This window comes from Ipomoea nil, unplaced genomic scaffold (assembly GCF_001879475.1).
Source record: "Ipomoea nil cultivar Tokyo-kokei standard unplaced genomic scaffold, Asagao_1.1 scaffold0482, whole genome shotgun sequence".
NCBI lineage: Eukaryota > Viridiplantae > Streptophyta > Magnoliopsida > Solanales > Convolvulaceae > Ipomoea > Ipomoea nil.
The window spans coordinates 4,311,842-4,324,802 of record NW_017616910.1 but is presented as its reverse complement, the minus strand read 5'-3'; the positions used below and the strand labels follow the sequence as shown (position 1 = coordinate 4,324,802).

Here is a 12,961-nt window from a genome sequence, read left to right as displayed (position 1 = left end):
GTTTTAGAGACAGGTTATGTGCATATATCTTGCCTAATTCCAATTTGCATCCCTCTCTCTCTCTCTTTCTCTCTCTCTAGCTTTCTTCAGACACTCGTACAAACATTGTAAAGAGCAATCACATCTTCGATCAAAACCAATTGCCAAACATTTTGCTTCGAGCAGCTGAGAGGTCAAGAAATGTAAGATCCAGCTAGGTTATATATGTTGCTTTTATCATATTGCACTTATTCTTCTTCTCTTTTTTTTTTTTTTTTTTTTTTTTTTTTTTTTTTTTTTTTAATTTTAATAATTGAAATATGAGAAGAATAGTCCCGGAATGGGTGATCGAGTGGATAAAGTATAATTCTAGTACTTAAATAATCACGAGTTTGATTCTAACTTGTTAATACTTTTTTGGTCGAACTCATCACATAGAGTTTTGCATGATATATATATATATATATATATATATATATATATATATATATATATATATATATATATCTAGTGCACACCATCAAATAGTGTAGGAGCGTGTTTCCCTTGTCACTAATATATATATATATATATATATATATATATATATATATATATATATATATCACTAAATTATGGTTGAATAGTAATTTTTTCGGCGTAGAAGAGAAGAAACGGAGAAGAAGAAAAGAAGAGGAGCAAATGACAAAATTGCCCTCAAGATTTTATCCATTAAAATTTTTCGACCACTTTTCGCCGACAATTTGACCAGAAGAACTGAAATTGAAAAAAATTGAATAGTTACGGTACTAAATTGACAATTTTGAAACTAATAAACTTAAATTAACAGCACTCTAATAGTCGTAGAACTAATGGTGAAATTCCTACCTTAAACAAATAGACTTCCTTAGAATTAATTTCACTTTTGGTCCCACGACTTTTGATTTTCTATCACTTTTGGTGCACAACTTTAAAAATTTTTAATTTTGGTGTCTAACTTTGTTATTTTTATCAGTTTTGGTCCTTTTGGCCAAATTGACAGCGAAATTTTGCTGAATTTTATATTGTTAGGGGTAAAATCGTCATCCCAAGGAAACATTTTCAATATCTAAAAAAATCACTGTAAAATCATATCTATAGGTGTTTGATGATGAGAATAATGGGGAAGACGGGCAGAAACCAAACAGATCTATAGGATTTATAGTTTCGACCATTGACAAACTCTTCTTTTCCTCTTAATATGATTTTTCTTTTGTTTAAATATTGAAGATCTTTCCATGGGATGACGATTTTGCCGCTAAAATATAAAATCTGGAAATATTTTACCGTCGATTTGGCTGGAAGGACTAAAACTGATAAAAATAACAAAGTTAGGCACCAAAATTGAAAAAATTTAAAGTTGTGCACCAAAAATGATAAGAACTCAAAAGTCGTGGGACCAAAAGTGAAATTAATTCGACTTCCTTATTAATAGTTAACAATTAATTAGAAGGTTGGAATAATTAAGTTGTCTATATTTATGCCATAAATTGTAATAATTGATTAGAAGGTTTTGAGAAATGCTTAATTGGCCCAAACAACAAGTCGATCGAGATTCTGCATGTGAAAACATTAATATCAGTGATAGATGGATAGATATTATTTGTCTATTTAATGGTTATTTATATTTTGTGCAAATTATAACACAACATTATTAGTTTTGGTACTATATATATATATGATTATTAATTCAGGAGTAAATGGTGAAAATATAATTGACTAATTATGTACTTAACAGGAGGAAGAGAACAAATAATCCAAGGAGCCTGCAGGAGGACATAGAAGTGCAGAAGCCATACTCCATCCCTTGCTATACAGATCATCCTGCACTTCACAAGCAAACCAATAATATCTCCATGAGATCCCACAACCCTCACTACAGGTTTTATATTATTCCCTTCATTTCATTTTATATGTCACACCGATAAATAGAACAAATCAAATAAAACAAATACAAAAATATATGTATTAATACATTGCATGCACCTTTTTAATAATCATATGCCATGTTTAGTAACACAGCTAGTTTATCAGTTAATTTTGGCTTATTTGATCACTATGAGTTATTTTGACTTGGTTAAACATTCAAATAAATATTTGATTAATTAGCTTTTTGTAACAATTTATCGCTCCAAAATGCTAAAATTCAAAAAGAGCAGCTTGTTGAAAATATCATTTTACATGTAATCAACTAACAGCTATTTACCAAACATCAATCTACAATCAGTTAATGCTATCAGCTAGTCAAACCCGCTAATGCTATCAACTAATCAAACCCACTAACCAAATCAGCTAACAGATATTTACCAAACACTCTCCTAGTCCCCACGGATACTAAATTGTGCTCCAATAGGTTGAGGTGCATTGTAACAGAGTCAGTAGTATTCAAAAAAAAAAAAAATAGAAAAAATGAGATTTACAGTATGCACCTTCGAGTAGCAATTGTTGGTTTCCTGTCCAGAATTTGATTACCAAAGCAGGGATATATAGATAATAGATGCATGGCATGGCATGGCATTTGACTTGGTTTTAATTTTGTTTGAAAATTTCAGAGGCATAAAGAAAATGGCGAACAAGGTCTCGAATTTCTCTCATCTGATACAGAGATTCACGGGATCCTGCTTGCTCCAGCCGTTCCAGATCGACGACATCTCCGTCAGCCGCGGCGGCGATGAGTCGGAGGAGGAGAAGGAGATGGATATGGGAGACGAGCAAGATCACGATGAAGAGCTGATGAGCGTATGGGACGGCGAGAGCGGGGAGCCGAGGACTGAGAGGGTGATCGAGATGGAGATGATAATGGGGGAAGTGTTCGACGCGGTGTTGGCGATGAAGAGCGCGTACGTTAGCCTCCAGGAGGCGCACTGCCCTTGGGATCCGGAGAAGATGAGCGTGGCGGACATGGCGGTGGTGTCGGAGCTGCGGCGCCTCGCGGTGTTGAGGGAGAGGTTTTGGAGGAGTATCGGCGGCGGGGGAAGAGGGCGGTGGAGAGTCGGGGCGGCGACTTTGAGGGAAGTGGTGGCGCCGTACGAGGCGGCGGTGGATGATATGAGGAGAAAACTGAAAGCGAAAGAAGCGGAGATCGTTATTTTAAAGGACAAGTTCAAAACGGTGTCGTCTTATAGCAACGGCGGAAAGAAGGCCAAGTCAAAACGAAAAGTCAACTGCAGCACTCAAGCACCACAAGGTACAAGTACAACTCAATTTAATATTTCCTTAGGTGCATTTTTGTCATTTCACATACTAAAGATAAATTCGCCGGTACAGTGTCGATGTCGCCGGCGCCGGAGCTTTTCGAAGCGGCGACGAGCTTAGTAAAACAAGCTTCAAAATCCTTCACGGCTTCACTCCTCTCACTCATGCGCTCAGCCCACTGGGACATCGCGGCCGCCGTGAGATCCATCGAAGCCGCGCATTCCACCGCCGTCGCCGCCACGGCGGCGGACTCAGTGGTCGGAATCAACCACGCAAAATTCGCCCTGGAGTCCTACGTGAACCGCAAAATGTTCCAAGGCTTCGACAACGAGACATTCTACATGGACAGCCGCTACGCCTCGCTCCTCCACCCGGAGCAGCACCGCCGCGACTGCTTCGCCCAGTACCGCGACATGAAAGCCCTAGATCCCGTCGAGCTTCTGGGAATTCTGCCCACCTGCAGCTTCGGCAACTTCTGCTTCAAGAAATTCCTCACGATGGTGCACCCCAAGATGGAGGAGTCTCTGTTCGGGGACATGGAGCAGCGCCGCCACGTCCTCGCCGGAAAACACCCCAGGACGCCGTTCTACAACGAGTTCTTGTGGGTGGCCAAGGAGGTGTGGCTGCTGCATTTGCTGGCGTTCTCGCTAGACCCGGCGCCCAGCCATTTCGAGGCCATCCGGGGATCCAAGTTTCACTCGCAGTACATGGAAAGCGTGGCCAAGTGTTCAAATGGAATCGGCGGGAGAATGGGGATGGGACTCGTCGTTGGTTTTCCGGTGACCCCCGGCTTTAAGCTCGCTAATGGCTCCGTCATTAAGGCTAGAGTTTATTTGGTCCCTGCAAATGGGCTTTAAATTTTGGGTTTTGGGCTTCTAGATGTTGGACTGTGTGGAATTGTGGATTAGGCATTGGAGAATCAAATTTGCCAATTATCACTCCATAAAATTCCTATTCTAAACACAGCTCAACTAGACGATCAATTCAAAATAAATTCATAAATTTTGCTTTGTTAGTAACGGCCAGATACAAGCCATCAAGTTTAGGTTAATAATACGGAACAACCTTTGTTTGCTTCGTTTAGCAAAAGAATTTGAATTTTTATTATATTAGTAAAGCGCAAGGTTAATTAAGACTCTCTGTGTCGCGCACTCATTTTAGCAATTTTGAAGAACTCTTTTGTAATGCATATAAGCCAGATGAGACACATTTTACTTACTTCATCCACCAGTCTCTATAACAAGATCGATAGACAATTTTTTTTAACCTATAAACTTTATTATTTTGATTAACAAACCAATATTTAATCAATGTGACAATAACATAACTTCAAATATTAATGTTATGAAACCCAACAGGGTAGCTCAAGTGGTAAATGAGCTCTCTTTGTGGAGGAGAAATTTTGAGATAACTCGGGTTCAATTTTCGCAAGTGACGATTCCCCTTGGACCAACTCCCATACCTCTCGGAATAAACGGTTAGTCGGGTGGACCTAGATCGTTAAACGGATAGAGAAAGACCCTTTGAACCAACTTAAAAAGACTCTTTGGACTAACTCCCATGCTTCGGGGATTAATCGGGTGGACCTAGATTATTAAATGGATAGAAAAAGACCTGAACAAACAAATATTAATGTTATGAAAGGAAATAAAGATTTAAAAGTATGGTGAAGGGGCACAAACTTTGGGGGGAGGGGGAATAAAGTGTGATGATGAGTGGTTAGCTAGCTACTTTAAAACCTTATTAAGAAAAGAAGTCAAAGGCTAATCATAATTAGGGGCAGATTGACCAAATTATCATGATGTGTTCACGATGATTGGTAGGGGACTATAGCCCGTTGACAGCAACATGAGTCATGGAATAGAATCCCATTATTATTATATTGCTAATTACACAAATGTCACTAACATATAAATAGTCTCAAATACTACAAAACACACTTAGTGGTGTAGCAAAAACACTTAATCCCCCATTGACTAATGGTCATTTGTTTTCTGGGATTGGGGTCCACCCTACCTCTAATTCAGACTCAATATATACATACATATTTCATTTTTGTCTTTACAAATATTAAACTATATACTCTCACTGCATGCTTTAATATGATTGGTGTAATAATATTAATTAGCCGCTACTTACATAAGAAAATGCTATGGGGCACCCTAATTTTTTACTAACACACACAAAAGTATATACATTTGTATTAAAATCCACATAGAAAAAATAATTTATCAAGCTCGCCACATCAAGGAATAAGATTTTGAAGTACATGTAGTAAAACTCACTTACATAATTATATGGATTTTGATTACAGATTAGTGTCGTGGATATAACTTGTATTTAGAGATGACCAACAAGCAACAATACAAGTAAATTTGGGTACTTGTAAAATATGAGTGTGTGGAACATGATTTTCTTACTTAAAAGTTATGTGTTCAATTATTGTCGATTCTGTTTGGTAAATGACTGTTAGTTGTTAGCTGATTGGGTTAATTAAATAGTATAACTACTTATAATATTAATTGATTGTAGAAAGATGTTTGGCCACTGTTTGGCAAACCTAGCTGAAAAGCTATAAGCTAGGAGCTGAAAGGTGAAAATGAGCTAAAAGCTGAAAAACTATAAGCTCGGAACTGAAAACTGAAGAGTTGTTAAGCTAGCTGTTATGATTGAAAGTGTTTGGTAAAATTAGCTTTTTGATAAGCTGATAAATGTAAAAAGACTAAAAAGGACATCTTCATAAAATTTAAATTAGTTTGTTTACCTATCAAAATTTAACATTTTGTCTTTAAAAAAAGTTAACATTTTGAAATAAAATTATTAGCATAATCATGATCTTGCATCTCATAATGAAGTAGCAATATTGTTGCAAATTTAATAATAATAATAATAATAATAATAATAATAATAATAATAATAATAATAATAATAATAATAATAATAATAATAATAATAATAATAATATTTGCGGTGAAAGTTGCGAATAAAGAAGAAGAGAAAAGGTTTTAATTGGGAAGGATAAATTATGTTATTTCTTTAAAATAATAAGGATAGATATGGCAAAGAAGTTAGGAAGCTAGGAGGTTATTTTGGAAACATTACCAAACAGAGTTTATAGCTTATTAGTAGCTTAAAATAAGTTATAAGCTCCTAAATAAGCCCGACCAAACAGAACCTCAGTAAATTAGCTGTTAGCTGATATCTGTTACAACTTTTTGAATTTTAGCATTTTGGACACAAAAGTTAATTAACCAAACACTTATATTGATTTTTTTTTAACCAAATCAAACAATTAATAATGGTCAAATAAGTCAAAATTGACTGATAAGCTAACTATTTTACCAAATAGAGCCAATATCTTCTCAGTCGAGCCTAACACATATTGTGTAGTTTGTGAGTTATTACACAATCTAAAGTAAGAATTTGCACTCAACTAAGAATTTTCTATGCCTAGATGAGGTTCCACAAGCCATCATGATCATAGCAGCCAACTCATACTTCTACTTAACAAATACAATCAAAACAAACAAAATAAAAAACAAACAAAATAAAATAAATAAATGAAACTTGTTTAAATTTTATTATAATTATTATTTGTTTTATTTTTTTATTTTTTATTTTGAAAAGAAAGACTACAAGGAGTGAGCAATATAATAAGTGAACTTTTTTCCTATCAGTTTGTAGAATCACCAAAACTCCATTCTCAACCAATCACGAGTCACCACCATCTTCAGCCCTCTCTCTCTGTTTTACAGCTCCCCCTGTCTCTCTCCAAAGATTTGTCTTCTCAGAAAGTGAATAATAATTCCTTCCAGAGATTTATTGCTTGGAGCTCTCTGCTTTCTTTATTGCTCTCTCATTCTGACCATATTTTTTTCTTGCTTTCTGGCTTTCTGGCTTTCTTTTTTCTCATACATCAAGGGGAAAAAGGCAGTAATTGTACCAAACTTTCCCACTTTTCTCTCTACAAAACCCCAGCCTCAAGCTTCTCAGAAACTCAGAGTTTTGTTTCAGCTGTCTTCTGTTACAAAATTCTGGAAAGTTCTCTTTTTATTTTGGGGGTTTATCCTTTTTTAATTCTGGGATTTTGGTCGTTTCAAATCTTAGTATAAATTTCTTGTATTTGGATTCTGTAATCAGTTGTTTTCAAGATTTTTTTTTATTTGATTTGGAAAAAGGTGTCTTTTTTAGATTCCTCATTGAAGGGGGTTGAAGGGGGGTGGATAGAATTAAAAAGACAAAAGAAAAAAAAATGGGAAAAATATTCTGATTCTCCTCTCCAAATGCTTCTTGATTAAACACTGATATTGCCATTGTGGAACCTCCATCTCTGTTTCTTCACTGCTCTCTCAAATATCAACAATGGAAAATCTCTGATTCTTTTTTCTTTTTTCATTAATCTGTGAAATTTGGGTTTTTTTTTTTTTCTTGTCTGGGTTGGGATGAAGTGGGAGATGGGGATTCTCTCACCGGATTCATCTTATCTGTCAAGCTCAAGCTGGTTTCATGAAGGAAGCTGTAGCAGAACAAAATGGACTCCGGCAGAGAACAAGGCGTTTGAGAAGGCTCTTGCTTTGTACGACAAGGACACGCCGGACCGGTGGGAGAGGGTGGCGGAGATGGTGCCCGGAAAGACGGTGGTGGATGTTATCCGGCAGTACAAGGAATTGGAAGATGATGTTACCAGCATAGAGGCTGGTCTCATGGACTTGATTCCCATTCCTGATTATACCAGCTCTTCACCTTTTACATTGGAATGGGGTGGTGCCCACCGGCCGGCTTTTGTCGCCGGAGGGAAGAGACCGCCGGCGAACCGCGCCCCGGAGCATGAACGGAAGAAGGGTGTTCCATGGACTGAAGAAGAGCACAAGTGAGTTATAATCAGACATTAAAGTTCCTTCCTTTAACTTTTGATACCAATTCTTGATCATGCCTTTTGGACTAACATTTATGTATGAAGTATGAACATTGAACAACCTAGTTATAATCAAATAATATGTCACATTCATTAAACTTGTTGACTAGGAGTAATAGTTTTCAATGTAAGATACTAGAGGAAAGGTTTTAGGTATTGTTGTTTATTGTTGAGCGTATAGGCATGCAATCCAATTATAAGCTTAGGCTTTTAGTTGAGATGGAGCACATGCTTCAATTTGGTATCAGAGCCAGATAAAAGGTGATAGTTGGATTGCACATTAATGGCTATATACTCAACATTTATGATGTGGTTTAATTTAGTACTGATCTGATGCAGATTTGCAGTGATGGAATTCACAAGGGGTTTTTGAATGATTTTGTTGTGGCAGGTTGTTTCTGATGGGGCTAAAGAAGCATGGGAAAGGGGATTGGAGGAACATTTCGCGAAATTTCGTGATTACGAGAACCCCAACACAAGTAGCCAGCCATGCTCAGAAGTTCTTCATCAGGCAGAATTCAGGAGGGAAGGACAAGAGAAGAGCTAGCATTCACGACATAACCACGGTGAACGTTGATGAGCATCTGATGGGTTCACCCGACACCAAGAAGCGGTGCGATGATTCCCCGGATCAAGCAGGCGGGGCGCTATCCCAGCCACAGCAGCCGCCTGATTCTGGTGTGCACAAAAGGCCGTTTTCGTGGAATCATCAGGGAAACGTCGGGATGGCCATAAGTGGATTGCCTGCTGGGAATTTGTTCGCGTATGCGTTTGGACCTCAAACGATGCACGAATCCATCTTCGGGTCTCAAACTATGGCTTTCCCGATACAGTCAGCTGCACAGCAATACCCTTTTGCTTGAAAACCAGAGCTGAAGAAGAAATGGTTTTATGAAGTTTACAAGCAGCTTAGTCTTCTGTTTTTGTTTTTGTTTTTTTGTTTTTTTACTGTCACTTTCCTATTTGCCCTGTGAATATGTTGTTTTGTTGCCTTTTGATTTAGTCTTGAGTAAGGATGTGTTTGTTTGTAGGAAGTGCAGACCATATGGAAATGCCATATTGAAAATGAAACATCTCACTGGGGGGTACTGTTTTTGTGTACTTTGAGAACACACTATTGGATGTAATGTTAGTGGGCACCTTATGGTTCTCAACAAAGCTTTTTGCAAATGATATAATTAACTGGTTTAGGGCACAATTTGCCTGTCACTATCCTTTACTCTTTTTGTATATTCACCAAGCCCTCTTGGATCAGGAATTTTTATGGCATTCACTAGATTCAACAAGAACATCAACCTTGATAACACCCCATCATAAGCATTGCGGGATGTGAAACGCTAAGGATTGAACCTGTAACCTCGCAAAGGCACTGCCATCTATCGGCTTGCCCTTAGCCATATCCACCGCCAATGGGGTGAATCTCAAGGGTGGACAGCCTATGCAATTTCGCTTAGATCAGTAACGCCAAGCCTAGTCATGCTGTTGACAACAATAACAAGATTACAAGTTCGACTCCCAAAGAGCGACTTATTGGCCTTCTTGGTTTGAACCGATCAGCAATGGGCTAAGCTACTTTACTTCCATGTGGTCCTTTGTCGATTAGAGTCATAATACGTGGTTTACCTAGTACAGATCCTCGTGTAGTGATTGCTGGTGCAATTTTGCTTAGATCTAAATACTAGTTGTTTAGCTGATCAGGAACGTGATCGAGTATAGTTCCTTTATAATACACACTTTAACGACATGGAATTTATAAAGTAACATACAACACGATATCACAGTCAAAAGTTATGAAGATTGCCACACCTAAGATCAAAACTAGCAAGTAATTGATGGAGCTAGCAACAAAATTAGCAAGGAATTGAATGATTGAGTTGTGAGTGTTAATGATGGTAAGGAAAACAGTATATTTATTGGCACTTTTGGAGGATATTACTGTTTGGAATTGTGGTACAAGTTTTCCACTTTAGCCAACAACACCCTTTTTTTCACTTTATTAAGCAACTTGTTGGAAGTACTTGGTCTTTAAACCAATGGCAATGGGGGAGAAGCAATTTGATGCTTTAGTACAAATTGGCCTCGTCACAAACCACTCCTTTCCTGCAGCTCCACACCACCAAACTCAATTATAGAAAAATTATTATATATTGTTTAAATCTAACTCATTAACACAATATCAAACATGTTTCAAGCTGACAAAACTTATACTGTTTACTATGCTCACAGATATCATATTTTGTTGTTGATTATACATTAAGAGGGCGTTTAGTTCATGTAATATAAGATTATCTAGGTAATGTGAGTCTAGTAATATTATATTAACTTGTTTAGTTAAGATATGAGATTACCTGTTAATGTTATATTACTCCAAAACTGATGTGACAGTAATGTTTCAAGGTAACGTGATTACCTCTACTTTCTTAGTTAATCTAAAATTGCCTTGAAATATTAACTTTTTCATAGTTAACTAGTCCTTAAATAATAATAATCATAATAATAATAATAATAATAATAATAATAACATATATATATACATATATATATATATATATATATATATATATATATATATATATATATATACATATATATATATATACATATATATATATATATATATATATATATATATATATGTATATATATATACATATATATATATATATAGGATAAATGACAAGAATGTGTAGTCAAACTAGGAAATTTCCCAAAGTGTGTTGCATTTTTTTTTTTTTGACAAAAATATGCAAAACTCACTTACCACTTGCGTTTTTGGTTGTGGCCCGCCGTATTTTTTTTTTTTCGTTATTTTCGTAAAACGCAAGACATGGTTGCGTTTACGTATTTGTATACGTAAAACGCATTTAGTAATTGCGTTTTCTGGATGATACGGTATAGACAGAAAACGCAACTTAGCGCAAGAGCGAGTTGCGTTTTTTTGATTTTTTGTACTGGCAAATTTCCGGCGATCGCGAAGAACGGCGAAGCACGGCGAAGCACAAAACGCAATTACCACATGCGTTTTTATAATTTTGATAAAACGCAAACTGTAATTGCGTTCGTAATTTTTATAAATTTTCCGGCCAGTTTCCGGGGAGGAGAAAGTAACGTAAAACGCAACTGTGAGTTGCGTTGTGTATTGTTGAAGTAATTGTAGTTGAAATAGTAGAGTAATTAGTATTAAAAATGGAGCATGTGTTAACAATAGATGAGTTAGTGTAGTTGGTAGAACCTTTGGTTCATTATGTGGTTTGTTAGGGTTCGAATCCTCTTAATTGTGTGTACATTTGTTATTTGAGGTTATTCGAGTTTGACTATAAGTATTAATAAATGCGGTAATAACAATGAAAGATGTTTTTTTTTTATATTTGGAAAAACGCAATTGACTCTTGCGTTTTTCATATTTTCGGCGGAGCATCGCCGGTAAACAGTCCGCAATTCGGACTTGCGTTTTACGTATTATTTTGGATTATACGTAAAACGCATCTACCAAATGAGTTTAACGTATTCCATACGTAACATGAAAATGCATTTCGTAGATGCGTTTACGGTATTCAGTACAAAAAACGCAACCATGTCTTGCGTTTTACGAAAATAACGAAAAAAAAAATACGGTGGGACACAACCAAAAACGCAAGTGGTAAGTGAGTTTTGCATATTTTTGTCCAAAAAAAAGTCAGCACACATTTTTGTCATTTCTCTCCCCCCTCTACATATTCTTGTCATTTATATATATATATATATATATATATATATATATATATATATATTATTGATAAACTTAAATATAATTTTTAACCAAACAAGATAATATTATATTCATACAATCCAAACGAAACATTTTTTTAAGTACTATTGACTCTATTATAATGTAGTATCTGTTCGTACAGAACCACCTGGGGTTCAAAGTTGAGACCTCTCATTTGAAGAGTCACAATTATACCGCTCAACCACAAGGCATTTGGTTATGTATAATATAATCTTATATTCCCAAAATCTCACATTACCTTTCAAGAGATAATTATATTATTTGAGGTAATCTCACACACCATGAACCAAACACTCCCTAAGGTTATTTAAGTGACGGTGAGATTAAACTAGTATAATTGAACTTGTGATGAAATTGATAAGCTGAAGTCCATTCATGGATGAAAACTTGAAATGTTTCCTTAGTAGAAGGTGAGTATGAACTCCACTAATGAGAAGCATCATATTCTTAACCCCCAAAACCCCAACCCTTTTCCCACTGCCAACCCTTTAATTTCTTCCCTTTTTTTTTCTTGAGGTGAAATCTTTTTCTTCTTTATGAGATCTTTCTGACTTTCTCATGCCACCTTTGTCTATGAACACAGGATCCTACTCATAAAAAAAAGTATTTATTAGTGATTATTTCATTAAGATTACAAAGTAAGATTTTCGATCCCCAGATTTTATAAATTAAAATATATGGATTTCCCTACATTATGACCCACTCATTACAACTTATATTTCAGTTGAGAAAGTCCCTCACACTTACTCTAACTTATATAGAAATGATTTAATTATAAGTCATTATATTAGTCTAGTAGATAAGAAGTTTCACTTGCTTTTAACAGTAAGGAATAAGGGTTAAATAGACCACTGAACTGCACACAAGAATGCAATTAGGCCATTGAACCTAAAAAACCTACAATTAGGTTTCTAAACTAACCAATTTCATTCAATTTGTTCATTTTTCAGGTTTCTCAAGTTGCTAACAAGTTACCCCTCCACCTAGGATGCATGTGTGTCATTTAAAAAAAAAAATATTTTTAATTTTTTTTTTGAAAACCTTAAATTAGTTTTTTTAATGTTTAATAAATAAAAATTAAAATA

At 35.8% G+C, this 12,961-nt stretch overlaps 2 protein-coding genes across 2 annotated transcripts; both read left to right on the top strand.

Moving 5' to 3' along the window:
* The first annotated feature begins 8 nt into the window (after window positions 1-8).
* On the top strand, window positions 9-4,292 carry LOC109173469. Its single transcript, XM_019322705.1, has 4 exons — window positions 9-182; window positions 1,736-1,879; window positions 2,550-3,184; window positions 3,265-4,292. Coding segments are annotated over exons 1-4 (1,566 nt in total). The 5' UTR covers window positions 9-180; the 3' UTR covers window positions 4,050-4,292.
* Window positions 4,293-7,385: 3,093 nt separating this feature from the next.
* On the top strand, window positions 7,386-9,208 carry LOC109173890 (transcription factor DIVARICATA-like). Its single transcript, XM_019323233.1, has 2 exons — window positions 7,386-8,062; window positions 8,499-9,208. Exons 1-2 carry the CDS (start codon window positions 7,635-7,637, stop codon window positions 8,968-8,970), a joined length of 900 nt encoding a protein of 299 aa, XP_019178778.1. The 5' UTR covers window positions 7,386-7,634; the 3' UTR covers window positions 8,971-9,208.
* Window positions 9,209-12,961: the final 3,753 nt, after the last annotated feature.

What these genes read in the sequence shown, in the direction of transcription:
- LOC109173469 (XM_019322705.1), top strand. An exon ending in TCCCACAACCCTCACTACAG is followed by an intron (nt 1,880 to 2,549) that starts GTTTTATATTAT and finishes TGAAAATTTCAG; the next exon opens with AGGCATAAAGAAAATGGCGA. An exon ending in CAGCACTCAAGCACCACAAG is followed by an intron (nt 3,185 to 3,264) that starts GTACAAGTACAA and finishes TCGCCGGTACAG; the next exon opens with TGTCGATGTCGCCGGCGCCG.
- LOC109173890 (XM_019323233.1), top strand. Translation starts at nt 7,635, where the DNA reads ATGAAGTGGGAGATGGGGATTCTCTCACCGGATTCATCTTATCTGTCA. An exon ending in TGGACTGAAGAAGAGCACAA is followed by an intron (nt 8,063 to 8,498) that starts GTGAGTTATAAT and finishes TTGTTGTGGCAG; the next exon opens with GTTGTTTCTGATGGGGCTAA.